General features: G+C 45.9%; 1 protein-coding gene across 2 annotated transcripts in view; it reads right to left on the bottom strand.

Moving 5' to 3' along the window:
* The window catches only part of akt3a (v-akt murine thymoma viral oncogene homolog 3a), a 92305-nt gene that overhangs the window by 65246 nt on the left and 4714 nt on the right, over positions 1 to 22345 (bottom strand). For both annotated transcript variants that reach the window (XM_033979378.2, XM_055227098.1), the window contains exon 2: positions 17252 to 17630. In XM_033979378.2, the coding sequence (XP_033835269.1) occupies positions 17252 to 17297 (46 nt within the window). In that variant the 5' untranslated portion in view covers positions 17298 to 17630. The remainder of the gene's footprint in view (positions 1 to 17251; positions 17631 to 22345) is intronic.

Below are 22345 nucleotides of genomic sequence, written 5' to 3' on the forward strand. Positions count from 1 at the left end.
CATAAGATAGCTAGCGTTAGCGTTAGCATTAGCATTAGCCAACAGTTTAGTTTAGTCACTCTCACCTCCTAAACAGGACCATGAACGCTCGGATTGATCACAGGCTCCTGAAAATGTGCTGTTTAAATCGATTTTGTATTTTTTTCTTTAGTTTTGAGACCATCTTAAACCAGCTCTGTTGTGCTTGTGTCTCTATGGTTCTCATCTCTGACCCCTGTGGATCATTTTGTTATAATTTACACTTTTTAAATCACAATATTCATCTAAAACGACTTACTCATTAATTAACGTCGTCACAATAAAGAGTCGTGTAGCTGTAGCGCCCCCTATGGACAGATGCCATTTGTACCAAAATGATGACGCGACGCTGCAGAATCAACGAGTATCAACGATTAAGAAAATAAAACTGGAGAAGGAAGTGAGGACGTCGCAGTGGGCGTGTCACAGTGGGCGTGTCACAGTGGGCGTGTCACAGTGGGCGTGTCACAGTGTAGGTGAAAACGGGGATTTATCGACAAAATGGCGTCTTAAAAATAGTGGATTAAAGATTAAACTCAAACATGAATCAGTCCAAATAAAACTTCAGAGGCTCAACGAGAAGAAACGACCAGAACATGGGTGGGCAAACTTTCTGACACATTAAATTAATAATTAATTTATACAATTCCAGTTAAATAAACACAGCAGAAAAACTCACATTCAGTTTTATCAAGTGCCAAAAGATCAACAACAGATCAAGGTAAATAGAACAAGGTTTACTCTGACCTATTTTAATATAATTTGGTCACGTTCAGGGGGCCGGATTAATGAACCCAACGGGCCGTGTGTCGCCCCCCGGGCCGTAGTTTGCCCATGTCTGAACTAGAACCTGGATAAACAAATATCTGAAACGTCCAGTTTGCGGAACAGGTCTGATGTTTGGACTCTGTTTGCTAATGTCACCATGGTAACTGCTGAACATTCCATCATAAACATACATGTAGAACACCCCCAGCACGACGGGGCCAACTCTCCATGATTCCTTGAACAATAAAAAGCAGTTATTTATTTATTTGTTGTTTGTTATTTATTTATAGTTGTCATGACATAATTTGTGTGGTTTTTTTTAGTAAATCAAAGTATTATCGGTACAAGACTCAGAAAAAGTCACTTCGGGCTTTGAAAAACTGTAATTCAATTCTTAAATCAAATCAAGACGGAATTAATTTCAGATGGTCAGGGGTCAGTTTGGGGCTTTTTCATCTCCAGCCCGTTGTGAGTAAAAGCATGTGGTCTGCAGACAGAGGGAGAGTGACACAGAGGGAGTGACACAGAGGGAGAGTGTCACAGAGGGAGAGTGTCACAGAGGGAGAGTGTCACAGAGGGAGAGTGATACAGAGGGAGAGTGTCACAGAGGGAGTGACACAGAGGGAGTGACACAGAGGGAGAGTGTCACAGAGGGAGTGACACAGAGGGAGAGTGTCACAGAGGGAGTGACACAGAGGGAGAGTGTCACAGAGGGGGTGACACAGAGGGAGAGTGACACAGAGGGAGTGACACAGAGGGAGTGACACAGAGGGAGAGTGACACAGAGGGAGTGACACAGAGGGAGAGTGTCACAGAGGGAGAGTGTCACAGAGGGAGAGTGTCACAGAGGGAGAGTGTCACAGAGGGAGAGTGACACTGAGGGAGAGTGACACAGAGGGAGAGTGACACAGAGGGAGAGTGACACAGAGGGAGTGATACAGAGATTGACACAGAGGGAGTGCCACACAGAGGGAGAGTGACACAGAGGGAGAGTGTTACAGAGGGAGAGTGTTACAGAGGGAGAGTGTCACAGAGGGAGTGATACAGAGAGTGACACAGAGGGAGTGCCACACAGAGGGAGAGTGACACAGAGGGAGAGTGTTACAGAGGGAGAGTGTCACAGAGGGAGTGATACAGAGAGTGACACAGAGGGAGTGCCACACAGAGGGAGAGTGACACAGAGGGAGAGTGTTACAGAGAGTGGCAGAGGGAGAGTGACACAGAGGGAGAGTGCGAGGGTTGCAGATGGAGTGTTACAGAGGGAGAGTGTTACAGAGGGAGAGTGTCACAGAGGGAGAGTGTCACAGAGGGAGTGATACAGAAGGAGAGTTACACAGAGGGAGAGTGTTACAGAGGGAGAGTGTTACAGAGAGTGACACAGAGGGAGAGCGACACAGAGGGAGAGTGATACAGAGAGTGACACAGAGGAAGAGTGTCACAGAGGGAGAGTGATACAGAGGGAGAGTGATACAGAGTGTGTCACAGAGGGAACGTGTCACAGAGGGAGAGTGATACAGAGGGAGTGACACAGAGGGAGAGTGTCACAGAGGGGGTGACACAGAGGGAGAGTGACACAGAGGGAGTGACACAGAGGGAGTGACACAGAGGGAGAGTGACACAGAGGGAGTGACACAGAGGGAGAGTGTCACAGAGGGAGAGTGTCACAGAGGGAGAGTGACACTGAGGGAGAGTGACACAGAGGGAGAGTGTCACAGAGGGAGAGTGACACTGAGGGAGAGTGACACTGAGGGAGAGTGACACTGAGGGAGAGTGACACTGAGGGAGTGATACAGAGATTGACACAGAGGGAGTGCCACACAGAGGGAGAGTGACACAGAGGGAGAGTGTTACAGAGGGAGAGTGTCACAGAGGGAGTGATACAGAGAGTGACACAGAGGGAGTGCCACACAGAGGGAGAGTGACACAGAGGGAGAGTGTTACAGAGAGTGGCAGAGGGAGAGTGACACAGAGGGAGAGTGCGAGGGTTGCAGATGGAGTGTTACAGAGGGAGAGTGTTACAGAGGGAGAGTGTCACAGAGGGAGAGTGTCACAGAGGGAGTGATACAGAAGGAGAGTTACACAGAGGGAGAGTGTTACAGAGGGAGAGTGTTACAGAGAGTGACACAGAGGGAGAGCGACACAGAGGGAGAGTGATACAGAGAGTGACACAGAGGAAGAGTGTCACAGAGGGAGAGTGATACAGAGGGAGAGTGATACAGAGTGTGTCACAGAGGGAACGTGTCACAGAGGGAGAGTGATACAGAGGGAGTGACACAGAGGGAGAGTGTCACAGAGGGGGTGACACAGAGGGAGAGTGACACAGAGGGAGTGACACAGAGGGAGTGACACAGAGGGAGAGTGACACAGAGGGAGTGACACAGAGGGAGAGTGTCACAGAGGGAGAGTGTCACAGAGGGAGAGTGTCACAGAGGGAGAGTGTCACAGAGGGAGAGTGACACAGAGGGAGAGTGACACAGAGGGAGAGTGACACAGAGGGAGAGTGACACTGAGGGAGAGTGACACTGAGGGAGAGTGACACTGAGGGAGAGTGACACTGAGGGAGAGTGACACAGAGGGAGAGTGACACAGAGGGAGAGTGACACAGAGGGAGAGTGACACAGAGGGAGAATGACACAGAGGGAGAGTGACACAGAGGGAGAGTGACACAGAGGGAGAGTGACACAGAGGGAGTGATACAGAGAGTGACACAGAGGGAGTGCCACACAGAGGGAGAGTGACACAGAGGGAGAGTGTTACAGAGGGAGAGTGTTACAGAGGGAGAGTGTCACAGAGGGAGTGACACAGAGGGAGTGACAGAGGGAGAGTGACACAGAGGGAGTGACACAGAGGGAGAGTGTCACAGAGGGAGAGTGTCACAGAGGGAGAGTGTCACAGAGGGAGAGTGTCACAGAGGGAGAGTGTCACAGAGGGAGAGTTACACAGAGGGAGAGTGTCACAGAGGGAGAGTGACACTGAGGGAGAGTGACACTGAGGGAGAGTGACACTGAGGGAGAGTGACACTGAGGGAGAGTGACACAGAGGGAGAGTGTCACAGAGGGAGAGTGACACAGAGGGAGAGTGACACAGAGGGAGAATGACACAGAGGGAGAGTGACACAGAGGGAGAGTGACACAGAGGGAGTGATACAGAGAGTGACACAGAGGGAGTGCCACACAGAGGGAGAGTGACACAGAGGGAGAGTGTTACAGAGGGAGAGTGTCACAGAGGGAGTGATACAGAGAGTGACACAGAGGGAGTGCCACACAGAGGGAGAGTGACACAGAGGGAGAGTGTTACAGAGGGAGAGTGTCACAGAGGGAGTGATACAGAGAGTGACACAGAGGGAGTGCCACACAGAGGGAGAGTGACACAGAGGGAGAGTGTTACAGAGAGTGGCAGAGGGAGAGTGACACAGAGGGAGAGTGCGAGGGTTGCAGATGGAGTGTTACAGAGGGAGAGTGTTACAGAGGGAGAGTGTCACAGAGGGAGAGTGTCACAGAGGGAGAGTGTCACAGAGGGAGAGTTACACAGAGGGAGAGTGTTACAGAGGGAGAGTGTTACAGAGGGAGAGTGTTAGAGAGTGACACAGAGGGAGAGCGACACAGAGGGAGAGTGATACAGAGAGTGACACAGAGGAAGAGTGTCACAGAGGGAGAGTGATACAGAGGGAGAGTGATACAGAGTGTGTCACAGAGGGAACGTGTCACAGAGGGAGAGTGATACAGAGGGAGAGTGTCACAGAGAGAGAGTGATACAGAGGTCGTAAAAGCATGTGGTCTGCAGATAAGAAAAAAATCGAATCAAACCAAACACTGCCATCGATCGGCGCGAGAAAACATCACTCATAAAGTCATGTGAGGTGAGAGTTTTGACGAGGCGTTCATCTCATTCAAAACTCAAACGGCTCTTTCTCCCCGGCCGCTCTCTGACCACGTGCCCGCCCCTCCAGAGCGGCGTTCAGCTCTGCATTAGCGCGACACCTCCGCCCGCGCCGGCCCGTTCAGGCAGAGCCACAATCATCCATCAGTTTGTTTGGCCTTTGCAGACTTCCCTCTCCCACTTACGCCTCTCTCACTGAACGTTTGTGTTTGCAATTACACCGTTTAGTTCACTACTGTGTCTGAACACACGGAGAACTGGGCAGATCCGTGCGAGTATTTAAAAAGGTTTGGGAGAGTGCGCTAAGTGCGTCTGAGGTCGGCCATTAATGTTCTGTGAGTTTAGGCAAAGCGAGTTTAGCACGACCGGTCCACAAAGTGATTCAAAGAGGTTTACGGGATAAGAACGACAAATCAAAACAAAAATAATCATCATGAAATTTACATTAAAGGAGAAAAGTGCAGAATAAACCCCTTTAGTCACAGCAGATAAACAGAACTGAGTCTGGATTTAAACTTTGTCAAAGTCAAGGCCTGAGTCACAAGTGAGACAGATTTAAACTGAACAAAGACTAAACCTGTTGAATCAGTGATGGAGTTAAGTTCACTCCTGGTTTAGACCTGGTTCAGTCTTAGTTTAGTCCTGGTTTAGTCTTGGTTTAGTCTTGGTTTAGTCCTGGTTTAGTCCTGGTTTAGTCCTGGTTTAGTCCTGGTTTAGTCCTGGTTTAGTCTTATTTTAGTCTTATTTTAGTCTTATTTTAGTCCTGGTTTAGTCTTGGTTTAGTCTTGGTTTAGTCTTGGTTTAGTCTTGGTTTAGTCTTGGTTTAGTCTTGGTTTAGTCCTGGTTTAGTCCTGGTTTAGTCCTGGTTTAGTCTTGGTTTAGTCTTGGTTTAGTCCTGGTTTAATCCTGTTTTAGTCCTGGTTTAGTCCTGGTTTAGTCCTGGTTTAGTCCTGGTTTAGTCCTGGTTTAGTCCTGGTTTAGTCTTGGTTTAGTCTTGGTTTAGTCTTATTTTAGTCTTATTTTAGTCTTGTTTTAGTCCTGGTTTAGTCCTGGTTTAGTCCTGGTTTAGTCCTCCTCATGTGAGATGGTTCATGTGGCTCAGATGTTCTTTGGTGCTGGTCCATGGTACTTCCTGGTTCTAGTCTTGACCTGAGCAGCAGTGTTCTGGATGTTGTGGATGTTCTGGATGTTCTGGATGTTCTGGATGTTCTGGATGTTCTGTTCTGTCTTAAGTCTCGTTTGGAGAGTCCAGTGATCAGGACGTTACAGTCGTCTGATCTACTGGACACAAACGCAGGATAAGTCTGAGTCTGAGTTTGGACAGTTTAACTTTGATTCCTGACATGATTTTTTAGATGTAAAAAGCTGCAGATGTCATTGATTGAGCTGTGGCTGTTAAAGTTCACAGATTTATAAATTTACTTCTGCATAATGGAGCTGGATTATTCAGTGCGGGACATTTCAAACTGGACGCAGTGTGATTAGAGATTATGCTCGTGTTTGTTTAAGAAAGACTCAGATCATATAAAAATAAAGCCTCTGTAGTTGATCTAAAGCCGAGGCCACGAGCTCCTGCCGCCTCCAGACTCTGAACGGTGAGGCTCCTCTGTCACTCCGTGTCCCGCTCGTAGCTCCTGTCCTCCGTTAGCGTCGGGCTACGGCTCTATCGCCTCGTCTGGCTCCCTGCCACTCTCTGCGGTGTGGAGTGACTCATTCTTAGGACAATGGAGACGGTTTGTAAAGCCACGTCGGAGAGAACACTTCCTCCGGATGTGCCACAGGACGAGGCTCATAACAAAGACCGGACTGTGTGACTGTGTCTGCTGTGAGACGCACTCAGGGAAAGAGCACAGAGAGTGAGACAGAGAGTGAGACAGAGGGAGAGTGAGACAGAGAGAGTGAGACAGAGAGTGAGACAGAGAGTGATACAGAGGGAGAGTGAGACAGAGAGTGAGACAGAGGGAGAGTGAGACAGAGAGTGAGACAGAGAGTGATACAGAGGGAGAGTGATACAGAGAGTGACACAGAGGGAGAGTGATACAGAGGAAGAGTGTTACACAGAGTGTCACGGAGGGAAAGTGTCACAGAGGGAGAGTGTCACAGAGGAAGAGTATCACAGAGGGAGAGTGTCACAGAGGGAGAGTGTCACAGAGGGAGAGTGTCACAGAGGGAGAGTGTCACAGAGGGAGAGTGTCACAGAGGGAGAGTGCGAGGGTTGCAGATGGAGTGTTACAGAGGGAGAGTGTCACAGAGAGTGTCACAGAGGGAGAGTGATACAGAGGAAGAGTGTTACACAGAGTGTCACAGAGGGAGAGTGTCACAGAGGGAGAGTGTCACAGAGGGAGAGTGTCACAGAGGGAGAGTGTCACAGAGGGAGAGTGTCACAGAGGGAGAGTGTCACAGAGGGAGAGTTGTGGTGACAGCGTGTAAAGATGGTAGAGGAGGAGGACGGTGCAGACAGAGGCGGCAGCGGCTGGTGATTGATATCAGAGATCTGGCACTGCCACCTGATCCAGCCTCCAGCTACACTGAACTCACTGAACTCACAGAGCCAAGATGGCCGCTGCACTGCACTGCACCTAATGAACCCACAAAGTGTGTTGCCCGCAACTGGCACACACTCCACACAGCACACTCTGGTGGGATGTGTGGATACAAGCAATGCAAACAAGCAGCTTGAACAGTGGAGGAGCATTCAGCGCAGATGTGCAGGATCAGATACAAGAAGAGTTTCACTACAACTCAGACTGAGCCCAAGAAATACAGATACAAAAACTCACTGGAAATCAAACCAAACAACCAAATTCAATAAAAATCAAGGTGAAAAAGTCTATATATTATTAATGATACTGACACGATGTTAAGTCAATTCAACAAAAATGTGCTGCAGGGACATGATTTTCAATGTCCATCATGTTTTAAAGCTGTTTCCTCCTCAAAAACAGACCTGGAGATGTTTAAGTAACTTTTATTATTAGTCTGTGTACATCTAAAAATGCTCAAAACGCTCTGTTCCACCTTATGATGTCATGAAGTGGTAGTTTTCAACAGTTTTTAACAGCTCCTTTTACCTTTAGTTCAGTAGAGATTGGGCAATTCCAGGACTGAAATACATCCAAATGATTCAAGTGGATGTGTGTGGAGTTTAAAAACACAGTGGAGCACTTCCTGTATCACCACACGATGACATCACAAGGTGGAACAGAGTGTTTTCTGTTTGAGAGAAGTTTGTTTTTGTGTTAAACATGTGTGAATGAAACAAAAAAAAACCTCAACCCCAGGTCTGTTTGTGACGAGGAAACTTTTTTTTTTTCAAACAAATTTGCTTATCGTTTCTTTAAAATGTGTTTTTATTGAAACTTGGAAAAATACAGCGACTTATTTTACCCAGAAACTTGTGGTGTCAGGGTCCACACGATGTTTTATGTTGATTTCTCCATAATTTCTCTGAATAGTCTAAATAATGTGTTTATTTTAAATTAACTTGATTGTAAATGTTTATATCACATGTGCAAAACATTTTAAGATCTGGGCACAACTTTTACTATTATGTTTTTTGTTTTTTTTATCATATGGAGCGACAAAAGAAACTAGACTCTTAATATTAAAATGCTGCATGCCTAAATGGTAAAAGGTCGTATTTTTATAGAACACATTCATACAAAGGTGCACACAGACACTGGGGACGCGGTGGGTCAAGTGTCTTGCCCAAGGACCAATGATGTTTATGTCGAAAGCGGGACTCAAACCGGCAACTTTTCAGATCAGTGGACAAAGGCTCTACCAACTAAGCTACTGCCGCTCTAGAAAACAACATGTACTATCCATATATCGATAATCTGCCGTCGTCTGACTCAAAAGAACAGCCTGAGTTTGTGTAGCATCTTGCGGCTAACATGCTAACATGCTAACATGCTAACCTCTCCATCAAACATACTAAACAAAAGTAAACAAATGATTTAAAGTTCACGTTGATGAGTCCACTGTGAGCTGTCTGTGTTTAATCGTAAAGCGTTTTAGGCGCTGTTAGCATGCTAATGTTTGCTAGCATCACACTGACAGCATTACACTGACCTCTGACCTCTGAAATAGTCTCACTGTTGTTAGAAAAGTGCGTGAAAAGCGTGTAAACTCTTATAAACTGTGTGTGTTCTGTGCCGTGTCCTCTGCCGCTGCCACTGTCGATCCAGGAAACCGTATCCTCCACCATGACCTCTGTGCTGCTCTGCTCCACCTGACCCTGCTCCACCCGACCCACCTCCACCCGACCCACCTCAAAATGCACGTTTATTATAGAAGGTAGAGCACAGACTCGGTGGGATTTTGACGGATAGACGTGGACCACTGTAAGTTCTATAGAGACGTAATGATGCCCACAAATGTCTCCGTGCGCTAACCCTAAGCTTAACGCTAACCCTAAGCTTAACGCTAACCCGAGACCAAGCCCTTTTTAACCACAAACCTATAAGAGACCTGTGTTGTCATGTTTTCTGCAGTTCTCTTCATATTAAAGTTAAAAAATATAGAGTTTTAGAGCCACTTCTTCAGTTCTGGTCAGTTCCTGCTGGACACTGCCAAACTACACTGAAGCTAACACACCTATTGTTGCTTTCACACCTATTAGCATCCTGGCTAGCACTATTGTTTTCTCTCTTCTCTTTGTTTTGCTTTGGGTCTGAGGACGGAGGAAGAAGGGTTCTCTTTCCTAACAAAAATTCCTCTTTAACTCCTCCTTTCAAACTATTTCTTTTCTCTGGCTCAGATCTGACCCTCACTCTCTTCAAAGCCGCGGTCAGTGTCTTTAAGATGAACGTTTACAGCAGATTGTGGTCCTGAGCTGCTCTTGTCACGGTGTTGGTACATTCTCTTATGGAACAGCTGTTTAATTTCTCCAAACCCTCGCTCCTGATTGGCTCTTTGGTTGCTATGACACTCGTGGTCGGATTTCCAAATATGAAACACAGCTCCAAATTAGCCGCTATAACTGCTAGCCTCAATTAGCTTCATTTGGAGCTTCTTTATACAGTCTACAGTTTAGTTACACCTGCATTAAAACATATTCCGAGTACTGTAATCTGAATACTTAAAGTACTTTTACATCGAGTTGCATTTATTAAAGGATTAAAAACAGCTTCGTGTTTGTTTCACCGCTTGTTCTGCATTTCCATCAGCTGAGTGAGGTCTATTTTTCCCTCTTTACGTGCACTCGTTTGAAGCCTAAACGGTGTGACCAAGTACGACAAAATGAGTAATCTGGACGTATATATCTCAGTAAATGTACACAGCTACTCCCCAACGCCGACCCTATTACATAAACACAGCGGCAAACTCCCACTATCGCAACAAAAATATACACACGGTAAATATTGTTCCAACTTTCAAACACTGAAGTGGATGTAGTGATTATAGTGACAGGCCTAACTGGACCGTTTATCTCCTGGACTCGCCGAACGCACACGCCGCTGTTTAATAAAGACCTTTCAAAGATGGCGGCGTGCATTAGCGGCAGATTGAGTTTCCACTTAATAAGGAACAGACAGTGCTATAGAACAGAGAGCGAGTCGGCTGAGGACGCGCTGTACTTTAAAGCAGCGCTGTTCTCAATTACCCGTCACTCCACGTTCCTCCCCTCACCTATGGTCATGAGCTTTGGGTAATGACCGAAAGGACAAGATGGCAGATATAAGAGTTTAAATGAGACTCCTCCGCAAAAGTGGCTTCTTTAGCGAGAGGGCGAGGAGCTCAGTCACACGGGAGGAGCTCGGAGTAGAGCCGTGGGCGCGAGGAGCAGCTGAGGTGGCTCCCGGACGCCTCCCCCAGAGAGGTTTGTCCCACCGGAAGGAGACGCAGGACACGTCGAAGAGGCTGCGTCTCTCAGCTGGTCCGGGAACGTCTCAGAGTCCCACCAGAAAAGTACGAAATAATATCGTTTATCGTGATAAAAAGGGTCGTCAATAATCGTTCGTTTTATGTAATCGTGAGAAACGGCAACAAAGTTAAACACTATTATATCTAATTTAATCAAAAGTACAATACTACGACTCTGGTTTAAATATGGAGCTTGTTCATAACATATAAATATAAAATTATAATTATTCAAACCCATAACATTTTTAAACCGTTAGCAACTTGAATCATTCTGATATAATCGTTAATCGCAGTTGTTTTGGTCGTGATATTCATGACGCCAGATTTCAGTTTCGTCCCGTGTCAACCGAGGAGCTGGAGGAAGCGTCTGGATTGAGGGAAGTCTGTAGGAGATGGAGATGGAGCTGGAGACGTCCCCGAGTCTGTACTTGTCCCTACGCCTCAGACTTTTGCAGTACTTTCATGTTACTCGTATTTTTTATCACTTTTAAGACAGGACTCTGCAGCTAAAGTAGGTTTGACGATGTAAATAACGGATGAGGAATTGATACTCTGCAGTGGCGGGTGTTTTACGTGTATGTCTACAGCCGAATGTTCAGCAGTTACCACGGTGACGCGACGCACACCTTAGCAAACTCAAGAAAAAAAGACAAAAATGGATTTAAAGAGCACGTTTTCAGGAGCCTGTGATCAATCCGAGCATTCGTGGTCCTGTTTAGGAGTTTGATTTTAGACTAAAAACTGTTGGCTAATGCTAATGCTAATGCTAATGCTAGCTTTTGACTGTAATGTTACTTGAGGAGGACTTGTTTAACAGCGCAAATCAGCAAATCACCCGTTGTAGTTCCAGCTAAGTCAGTTGTTTATAACGATATTGTGTTAAAAAATAAAGCTCAGATTAGTTTAACAGAGCTGCAGACGGAGCAGTGCCTACAGTTAGCGTCACGACCCCTGGGGAATGTTGATGACGTCAGTATCGATACGGATCAAACCTGGATCAATGAAAGATTACAGCAAACTCGCAATACTACTCAGATAAATGTTTTTTTTAATATTTTTGCATAAATACTACAATATAATAAATTCAAATGTTTATTCTTTTAGCGTTACCGACCAATCTCAGCGTGTCGTCAAGGAAAATCCAAGTGTCTCTTCCACGTAACGCGTTTATGGACGTCTAGACAGTAGTGTGTGCTAACATGTGTGTACTGTGTGTTACGTTTGACCAGTTATGTTAACGGTAACGCGCCGTGTCGACCAGCAGCCGTCGCTAAACGGCTAATCGGAACAGGCTAGCTTCTGTCAACATGTTCTTTTTGTCACGGTTCTGCATGTTGTTTTCATGTTTAGACTGTGTAAAGAAGTGAGTGTTAGCTAGCACGTTAGCCAGGTCCATGTATACATCCGGTCTGTTTTATTCCGAGTCCATCTCCGTTTCCATCCGGCTCCGGTCCGTCTTTTGTTACCTTCCTGTTTCTCCTGCAGCTGCCACTCATCCCAGGGTGCTCTATATATACTCCCTCTGTTCATTCAGGCTTTGCGAGATTGTTGTCCAGTGAAGAGAGACACTCGAGGGCTGTGTTTGAACAGATCTGTCGTCTGCATTAATCCCCGTTTTGGAGGTTATTCCTGGCCCGGTTTCTGAGTGGAGATCCCCCGTAGTGGAAGCCGTTTATTGTCTGATTTGTCAAATTAAGAAGGAGCTGTTTGAAGGACGCTCTGCTGAACTTAAGACGTACGTTTGACTGGATTCTGTGTTGTATTTGAGTAAAAATGACGCACAAAGACACAACGACAGCGAGAGTTCATCCGGACCAGACAAAGCAGATAAATAAAAATAAAAAAAACAACTCAATCCGATACATCTCTTCCCTAAGACGCGTGAGGAACAGCCGGACAGTAGAGGGCGCTCTCACATGTTTCAATGCCGTGATGATCCCAAACGTGACCTGGCGTGTGCGTCCTGATCATCTCATTCCGACGAGAGCGACTCAAACGTCTCAGATCCGTCTACGATCAGGCAGTAAAGGCAATCCATAAAAAACAATTCAAGTAAATGTAAAATGTTCAGTTTTGACAGTTTAAATTTGTGTTCAGAATTATTAATAAAGCAGCTCCACCTACGTTGAAAAAAATGTATTAAACTTTCTTCCGAACAAAAGTTTCTGTGAACCGAAAATGCAAAGTTCCAAAAAAGATCCTTGGCGTTTTCATTTTTAAAATCATCAGAGAATCAGCTCCAGACTCTGAAACTGTCTGATTTGAATAATTTTACTAGAAATTTGAAAAAGTGCGTTTTAGATCATCAAATGTGTCTAGTTCATTTGTTCAGTTCTGTTTCTCTGTAAAAACCTGCAGATAATTGATTATTTATCTGTTTGGACTGTAGGAAACATACTGACCTCGACATGGGACATTTATTGTATTTTTCTGTTAGTTTTATGATATAATTGTGATGAAATGTGCGTTTTCACCTGCTCTGGGACCAAACGTGGAAAGAAACAGCAGCTAAATCTGTTACAAATCATCTTTTCTTTTGTAGGATTTACAAATGTGTGCGTGGTCCCTGACAAAGAAAGAATAAAGAAAAGAAAAAAGTGCATCTGATTGCTCTACCAATGATGTTTTTTTGCTTTTTTTTAAACATCTAGAGTGGGATTTGAACCGTCAACGCTTTAAATCCGTAGATCCGACGCTAGCACCTGATCCCCGTCGCTCGTGTCACACTCTGTAATTAGTTTATACACCGCAGTTCATAATTTTGGTTTAAATATTATCGTTTACGTCTATATTTACTTGAGCGAGTCCAGTTTACCTGCGTGACACTTTAGTTCAGCAGTAAAAAGATCATAAACGGCGCTGATGTGAGCAGCAGCAGCAGTTTGCCCTCAAGAAAAAGCTGCCAGCGTCAGTTAAGAATGTAACGTATAAAACACTGGCCCGGACATAAAGTTTACGGCGGAGTCAATGACCGGCTCGTCCATTAAGATGATGATACGGGAGTGATTAAAGACGCGACGTCCACAGAATCTCTAATTACAAACCCATTGTGAGCTCCACACACAGGCCTCGTACTCCACGGCCGTCTGCGAGAAAATACGACTTTGAATTAGCCCCGGCACCGAGAGAAATCGCGAAGTTTGATATAACGATGACGAAAAGACACAAGATAATCGATAATATTGGAACTAATTTATGCCACTGACCATAAACTGTGGAAAGACGTTGAGAAGAAGAAGCTGAAGCTCATCGAGGCTAGAGCGGTAAGAGCGGCTAATCCGACCACGAGTATCATAGCAACCGAAGAGCCAATCAGGAGCGAGGTTGTTGAAGATAACGCCCCTTCCCTAGCAACGCTGTCAATCAAACCTGTTGCTAACGCTAACAGGAGCGACCTCGGGGAAAGAAGGACCTGATTTGTCTGTTATTAATGTTCAGATCTTGATTTACAGACACAATAGTGAAATAAAAACCCCAGGATCATGTAGAGGGTTAATACGAACATTTAAGACCAGAATGAGTCTGAAGCAGCAGTCCCCCTCTCCTCCTCCTCTCCTCCTCTCTTCCTCCCCTCTTCCTCTCTGTCCTGCTCCTTCTCTCCATCTTTCCTTCTCTCCTCTCCTCCTCTTTGTCCTCTCCTCTTTCTCCCCATCTCTCCCCCTCTCTTCTTCCTCACCCCCTCTCCTTCTCTCTGTCCTCCTTCTCCTCTCCTCCTTCTCTCCTCTCCTTTGTCCTCTCCTTCTCTTCACCTTTCCTTCTCTGCTCTCCTCTCCTCCTTCTCTCCTCTCCTTTGTCCTCTCCTTCCCTCCACCTTTCCTTCTCTGCTCTCCTCTGTCCTGTTCTCTCCTCCTTCTCTCCATCTCTCCTCCTCTCCTCCTTTATGTCCTTCTCCTTCTCTCTACCTTCCCTTCTCTCCTCTTCTCCTCTCCTCCTCTCATCTCCTCATCTGTCTTCTCCTCCTCTTCATCTCTCATCCTCTCACGCTCTCCTCCTCCTCCTCCGCAGTTTTCCTCTCCTCCTTTCCTGCTCTCCTCTCTCTCTCTCTCCCTTTCTTCTCCTCTCCTCCTCCAGTCACAGAGAGAGGGGCCACAGTTTCTCGATGTAAAGTGAATCGGAGCCAGAGTCGATGGAACAGGAAGTGCACATGCTCACTTCCTGTTAGCATGTTAGCATGTTAGCTACGTCCATTTACATAAACAGTCTCGGTCTGTAATGAGCCATAGAAGTGATTTATTCAAACTTTTATGGCTTAAATTTGATCATAAAGCCAAAAAATAATCAAAACATTCCCAGTAGTACAAAGAAAACACACACACGATAAAAACTGACCTAAAACAACACAGCGCCATCGCTCACAAACCGAACGATACGTCGCTAAAGTGATTATAGTAACAGCTCGAGTTTAAATCAATGAGCCTGAGTCAGTGTGTGGTACATGGATCTGTCTGTAATTAAACATGGATGAAAATACTACGACGACGGCTAAGCCAAAGCTGATTATGAACGCGACCTCATCTGACCTCCACGCCGCGATACGAGCCAACAGTGAAACCGATCTAAGTCGCCCGGCCGCCCAAAGTGGTTGAGCATTTAGCGTTTCTGCCTCAGAGCAAGAGGTTCCCCGGTTTGATCAGCTGAGAATGTCTGCGCACGTTCAAACAGTCACGCAAGATACGCTTAAACGTCCAATATTACACAAAAAACTGACTCCTGTAAAGCTTTAAATCCTCAAAAACACCTCGCACATGCTCAAAATGCTCCGTTCAACCTTGTGATGTCATCAAGTGGTAGTTTTCAAGTTAACAGCGACGTTTAGTTACTTTTAGTTTTGCAGAAATTGGCACTTCCGGCGCTGAAACGACCCCAGGTGATTCGAGAAATGAAGGTGTGTGGAGTTTAAAAACACAGCGGAGCACTTCCTGTATCACACGATGACATCACAAGGTGGAACAGAGTGTTTTCTTTTCCGTTTGAGAGAGAAAAACTCAGCGTAAATGTGCAGGTTTGTGAGTTAAAAATGCGTGAAAGAAACAAAAAAAAACACAACTCCAGGTCTGTTTGTGACGAGGAAACGACACACGAGCGCTTTAAACTCCAACCAGGAAGTGATCGGGGAGTAAGCTCCGGGTCTGAAGTGCGGTCCCTGAAGCCCCGTCCCCACTTAACCCCTTCATACTTCACCCTGTAAGTCCAATTATAGATCCATACGACAGAGTAAGAAAGAAAGTAGAAAGGTTCGAAAGTTCAGCGGAGTCGTGTTTTAAACTTAGAACTCGACTCGATGATGTAAAATCGATGGGACGACCCCGTTGTGTCTTTACCTGGTCTCTGTCGGACGCCGTTACGTCGGAGCGGAGCTGTTTAATGACTAAGACTGCAGTCTGCTGTATCACGACCTGGACAGTGAGTCAGCAGCGGCGACCCCTCTGCTCCTCACATGAACACTTGTGTACGAAGCAGACAAACACAATCTGCACACAAACTCCACTCCCGCCTCCCGTCTCCCGCCTCCCGTCCCACCTCTGTCTGTCTCACAAACCGGGAACCGCGTCGTGACTGGGGGTGCACGGCTCCTCTTCATGTGCACAGACAAGGACCCTCACACACACTCTAACACACACACACACAGTACACTTACCATGCATTCTTATACACACACACCTGCAGACACACACATCACTTCTTTCTTTCTTTCTTTCTTTCTTTCTTATTTCTGTCCCTTTTATCCGCAGGTCACCCTGATGTAGCAGAGGGCTGGCCTACATTACCCAGAATCCCGCTCTGCATTATGTAACCATGATACTTCCTGTTCAACAGTTTGCTTTACACATTCCGGGACATCATCGCACAGTCAGAGAGATGACGGCCATTGGCCTAGAAGCCTGGAAATCCCCCTCTGTCCTCCCCGGAGACTGTTCCAAAACACATACATTACAGAAACGGAAAAGCATTGTGGGAAACGGAGCGTGTTTTCAACTGTAAAAGGTTTTAATCCTGACAGTTCACCTGCCGCATGAGTCATCTGTCAATCATTATTATTCAGATATTTGACATTTCAAAAGAGGAAATGTCTCAAGAAAAACTTCAACACAACATCACAACAACATCATGATGTGGTGAGAAACACCACAGACAGGAAACTGCCCCTGTCCCCCAGCCCCACCCCCGGACCTGTCACCTCACCCCCCCGGACCTGTCACCTCACCCCCCCGGACCTGTCACCTCACCCCCCCGGTCCCCACACCCAACCCCCCCCCCCTCACCTCCTCTGACCCCTCCTGTCACCCCCCCCCCTCCTCTGACCTCCCTTCACCCTTTTCATACGACATGACTTAGTGACACCATTCAGGATGTGAAGACACCTGCAGAGAATAACACAACAGGACAGAGTGGACCTGACACACTGTGTGTGTGTGTGTGTGTGTGCGTGCATGTGAGGCCAGAGTCTCTGCAGCTGATCCAGCACACACACACACGTGCAGTGCACACACACATGTGCAGTACACACACACACACACACACATGTGCAGTACACACACACACACGCACAGGCTCCAGGAGAGACTCTGTATCAGACATGTGATGAGAGCAGCTCACTGCACACGTGCACCGGCTCGGCCTCGTCTAGACGACACACACACAGACGCACACAGACGCACACAGACGCACACACACACACAGCGTGGACATGACACACGGGGGTACTGCATGTACTCACCCCGTTTCTGGAGCCATCCCTCTCTGACGATGGTGACATCGCTCATGGTTCCTTCACTCGGAGTGTGATGCCGCTACACGCCTGCTCCACAGAGAGAGAGGGGAGGAGGGGGGCGGCTCTCCCAGCCTCCGTGTCACTCTCCCTCCCTTCTTCTTCTTCTTCTTCTTCTTCTCCCTCTCGTTCGCTGGCTCGTCTCTCGCGCAGTCTCTCCCCGGCCTGCGCGTGCACACGGGCTCAGTGTGTGTGTTTGATGCGTGTTCGCCGCTTCCTGTTGTGGTTTATCTCGGAGCCTCCCTCCTTCTTGGTCTCCCCCTCCCCCGCCACCTCCTCCTCTGTCGCTCCCTCTCCAGACCTTCCTCTTCAGCAGCAGTGACTCAGCCTGAAAGGAAGTGAAAGCAGAAAGACACAGTGTTTCATGGGAACTCTTCACGTTCTCAGCTGGTTCCTTCAGAACCTCAGCCTGACCTGAAGCCCCTCCCACTGAACTGGGAATGGGACGATAAAAATAGTAGAACAAGAATCGTTCATGGGACATTTAACAGAATCATGAGAATCTCCAACAAAGACTCCATTACATCAACAGAATGTGCAGAAAAAGCCACTTGTCCATAATCGTCTCCAGTAGATCAGAGACATTTTCACTGATAAAAAAAACAATAATATAAATGTTATTATGAAAAAGCTCCAGATTTAAACATGAAAATGAAAAATACTCAAATCCAGAACATTTTAAACTGTCAGAAACTTTAATAATAGTTAATCGCAGTATATTTTGGCCAAGTTGACCAGTGACCCGAAGCACCTTACGCAGACCTGAAGCTCTTCCCACTGACCTGAACCACCTCAGAACCACCTCACACTGACCTGAAGCACCTCACACTGACCTGAACCACCTCACACTGACCTGCAGCACCTTACGCAGACCTGAGCCACCTTACGCAGACCTGAAGTGCCTCACGCAGACCTGAGCCACCTTACGCAGACCTGAAGCACCTTACGCAGACCTGAAGTGCCTCACGCAGACCTGAAGCTCCTTACACAGACCAGAAGCTCCTTACGCAGACCTGAAGCGCCTCACGCAGACCTGAAGCACCTTACGCAGACCTGAAGCTCTTCCCACTGACCTGAACCACCTCAGAACCACCTCACGCAGACCTGAAGCGCCTTACACAGACCTGAAGCGCCTCACGCAGACCAGAAGCACCTTACACAGACCTGAAGCGCCTTACGCAGACCAGAAGCACCTTACACAGACCTGAAGCGCCTCACGCAGACCAGAAGCACCTTACACAGACCTGAAGCACCTCACGCAGACCTGAAGCACCTCACGCAGACCTGAAGCACCTCACACTGACCTGAACCACCTCCCGCTGACCTGAACCACCTCCCGCTGACCTGAAGCCCCGTCCCTGACCCTGTGGACGCCTTAACGCTCCTGTCACTTCCTCTTGTGTCACACTATTTCAGACTCTGTGGAGTAAAACCTCGGCCTCCGTTGCTCCGCGTCCGCCTCACATTCATTCACCTCCTGTCGTACGGTTGTGCTGAGCGAGTCTACCCATCCGGCGCCGTTACATCGTGCGTGTCGGTGGATCTGGTTAACGTGAGCGAGCGTGTGGGCTGCTGTCTGCGCTGAGTGGGAGGACTCGGGAGTATAGGGCTGTGTGCTATAAATAGAATGAGCGGCGGCGGCGGCGGCAGTTAGCGATGCTCCTGTCTTTCCCTGTGCCCAAATCTCTGCACCTCGCTCTCGTCTCTCGCCACCCTCCCCTCCCTCGCGCTCCCTCCTCTCTGCGTAGCTGCTCACCTCGGATGCACTCTACTACGCGCTCGCTTACACAATGCAGCAGCGTGAATGGAACGCGGCTCTACGGCGGCTAAGCTAACGGCTCCACCGCTAACTCCGCGCACATCAGTATTCAGACCAGCTCCTGTCTGCACCGCTGTTCATATTTGGGACTGCACCATCATCACAACGCCACCATAAACAAGCGCTGCCTACATCTCCGTAGCTCAAAACGCCGTGTTCCACCTCGTGATGTCATGAAGTGCTAGTTTGTCAAGTTAGCGTTTACCTTTTACCTTTTGTTCAGTAGCAATTAGTAATTCTAACACTGAAATTACTCAAATTCTAGTCTAGAATTTGGATGATTTCTGGATTCTACTGAAGGTTTTTTTGGAGTTTAAAAACACAGTGGAGCACTTCCTGTATTACCACTTGATGACATCACTACGTACCATTTCCTGTGTACTACTTTAAAGGTCCTACATTACACAAAACTGACTCTTGTTGCTTTAAGTCGTGTTCTAATGCTGTTTTCTCCTCAAAAACAGACCTGGAGTTGTGTTTTGTTTCATGAGTCACACTTTATTATTATTAGTCTGTAACGTCTCCAAAGCTCAAAACGCTCTGTTCCACCTTGTGATGTCATCAAGTGGTAGTTTTCACGTTAGCAGCTACCTTTGATCTTTAGTTCAGTAGTAGATCGGCAATTCCAGAAGCTGAAATAATCCAAATGATTCTAGAAATGAAGGTGTGTGTGGAGTTTAAAAACACAGCAGAGCACTTCCTGTATCACCACATGATGACATCACAAGGTGGAACCAGAGCGTTTTCAGTTTGAGAGAAGAACTCAGTCAAACAAAACACAACTCCAGGTCTGTTTGTGACGAGGAAACATTAGAACAGATCAGAAAACAGCGTAATATGTGCTCTTTAAGTTTGAAAACGCAACAATGGAATTAAAATCTGAAATACAATGTGGCCGTTAAGTAAATTTTAATATTTTATAAAGGTTTCCCGGGTGGTTTCCTCTTCTTTTTTGTCTGGAGTTGCCCTTCACTTTGTCTCAAACTCACAGAGAACCTCCGAACTTCAGCACGAGCCAAATAAATCTGTTACTCTATTGGTTTACACACTTTTTCCCCGGTATTTTTTCCTAACTGCATGAATTTTTGTACTATTTTTTCCTGGTTTAAGTTCATTTTTTTTGCAATTTTTTCCTGTATAGTTTATTATTTTTACTTTGTCATTAGTTGAATTTTACAGAATTTTTGCCTCTTTTTCTTATACATATACATCATTTCTAGTTTGTCGTTTTTGTTTCGTGCCCGCGTGAGGTCGGCGTGCTCCGTCTGCTCGCCACTGCGTCCTGTAAATGCGTTTTGCTCTACTTTTGGGTCGTAACGATGTACTAATACTGCTCTGACTTTAGCCCTTTAGCCGTTTAATCAGTGGAGTCTTGGTCAATCAAAACTTGCGTTGATCAAATTTACTTTACTTTATATTTTAAGGATTGACATGGGCCTCCAGCAGAAAGGGGGCGCTAGTGAGTGAGTGAGCTGGAGGTGTGGGATTCTTTGGTATTTATGTAAAAACGCAGATTTAGACGGTACATAAATACATCTGTTCCTTGTAATCGTAGGAGAAGGACGCGATGTCGGTGCGGTCCTGTGAGCGCAGTTTGGGTCCGATAGTTTTGAGCGCTTTGACCACGCCCCCTTTTTAATCAACCAATCGAACGGCAGCAAATGTGTTAACTCCAGCAAGATTATCACTTATATTATTATCATCTTGTTTTATGACGTTGAAGTCCATAATCTAAAACGTTCGTAAAATTTGCAAGTTATTCAAATGTTGCTGTATTTTTTACCGTCGCTGCTAATCGCTCGTGTACGCGTCCCCCTGGTTGGTAAACACGGGCCTTCGTTTTTTTCCGCTTTATTTATCTGATTAACTGTTAATATCTTACGTTAACAAACAGACACGTGTTCAGTTCTGTCTGTGCTTCATGTACGTGTTCGGTAACAGTTGATTATACATGTTACAGTTCACTCGTTTGACCACTAGACGGCGCTGGTGTGTTTGTAATACCTGTAAGAAAATGTACTTGACTCGTTTTCTTTTATCATTTTCATATTTAATTTCTGCTTATTTATTTCCTCTTCACTTATAAAACCATAAAGGTGATAATTTTTCATTTGGAATAATATTGTAAATGTTTAGTTTATCAGAAGTTTAGTTTAAGGTCGTGAAAACTACTTCCTGTTTCCCGGTTTAGTCTTTTACGCTCGTGCAAAGTCTTACCCGACAGAGCTCTATTTAAGAAACAACTGAGAAGTAAAATATGAAGTTTTGGGTTTGTTTACTCGCAGGACAAATTGTTGCGTGTATTTTCCGTGCGTCATGTGCAGTTTTGTGTATTTATGTAAAATGAGCCAGAGCTTATGTTATTACTGTGATGAAGAAGTAAGACTACAGTGAACATTGTGTCTCTCGCGTTTGTGGACAAGCCGCATATGTGACGTTAGCGTAGCGTCTCTGATTATCTGTTAATATCTTACATTAACAAACCAGACACGTGTTCAGTTCTGTCTGTGCTTCATGGAGCTGAATAAATATAAATGTGTTACGTTAGCGTTAGCGTGATGTACTGATATTCAGCCTGTCGTTCCACATTTTATTATTATTATTATAACTTGACTTTAAAGATAAAATGTCTGTTCTTGGTTTCGAAATTTGTAAAATAAATTTCCCCAAAAGCGCGACTTATACTCCAGTGCGACATATAATCCGGAAAATACAGTAATTTATAACTAGCACTTTTTTTATGGCGGTTATGACGTCACGACCTTTAGAACTTTACTAGTGAGTGGCAGAGGTGGATAAATGGGTAAATTTTGAGTAAAAACAAAGCTCCAAACACATCGAAACTGTGAAAGACCCGCTATAGTTCAATAAAAGATGTAAAAATCCACAACGCCGCGAAATATTTAGCTCGTACCCGACTCTAAAACAAGAAAATCAAGTCAACGGGTTCAAAAAACAAAACAAAAACTGCCCAGAGTTCTGTGTAAAGAAGAGGACTAAGTGAATGTGACGTCACCCACAGCGTTCGGCGTAAAATGAAGCTAACAGGAGCGACCTCAGAGAAAGAAGGCGTCGGATTTGTCTGTTATTAATGTTCATATCTTGATTTACAGACACAATAGTGAAATAAAAACCCCAGGATCATGTAGAGGGTTAATACGAACATTTAAGACCAAAATGAGTCTGAAGCAGCAGGTACAGAAAAAATAAACTCAAAATAACAA

Source organism: Periophthalmus magnuspinnatus, chromosome 15 (assembly GCF_009829125.3).
Source record: "Periophthalmus magnuspinnatus isolate fPerMag1 chromosome 15, fPerMag1.2.pri, whole genome shotgun sequence".
Taxonomy (NCBI): Eukaryota; Metazoa; Chordata; class Actinopteri; order Gobiiformes; family Gobiidae; genus Periophthalmus; species Periophthalmus magnuspinnatus.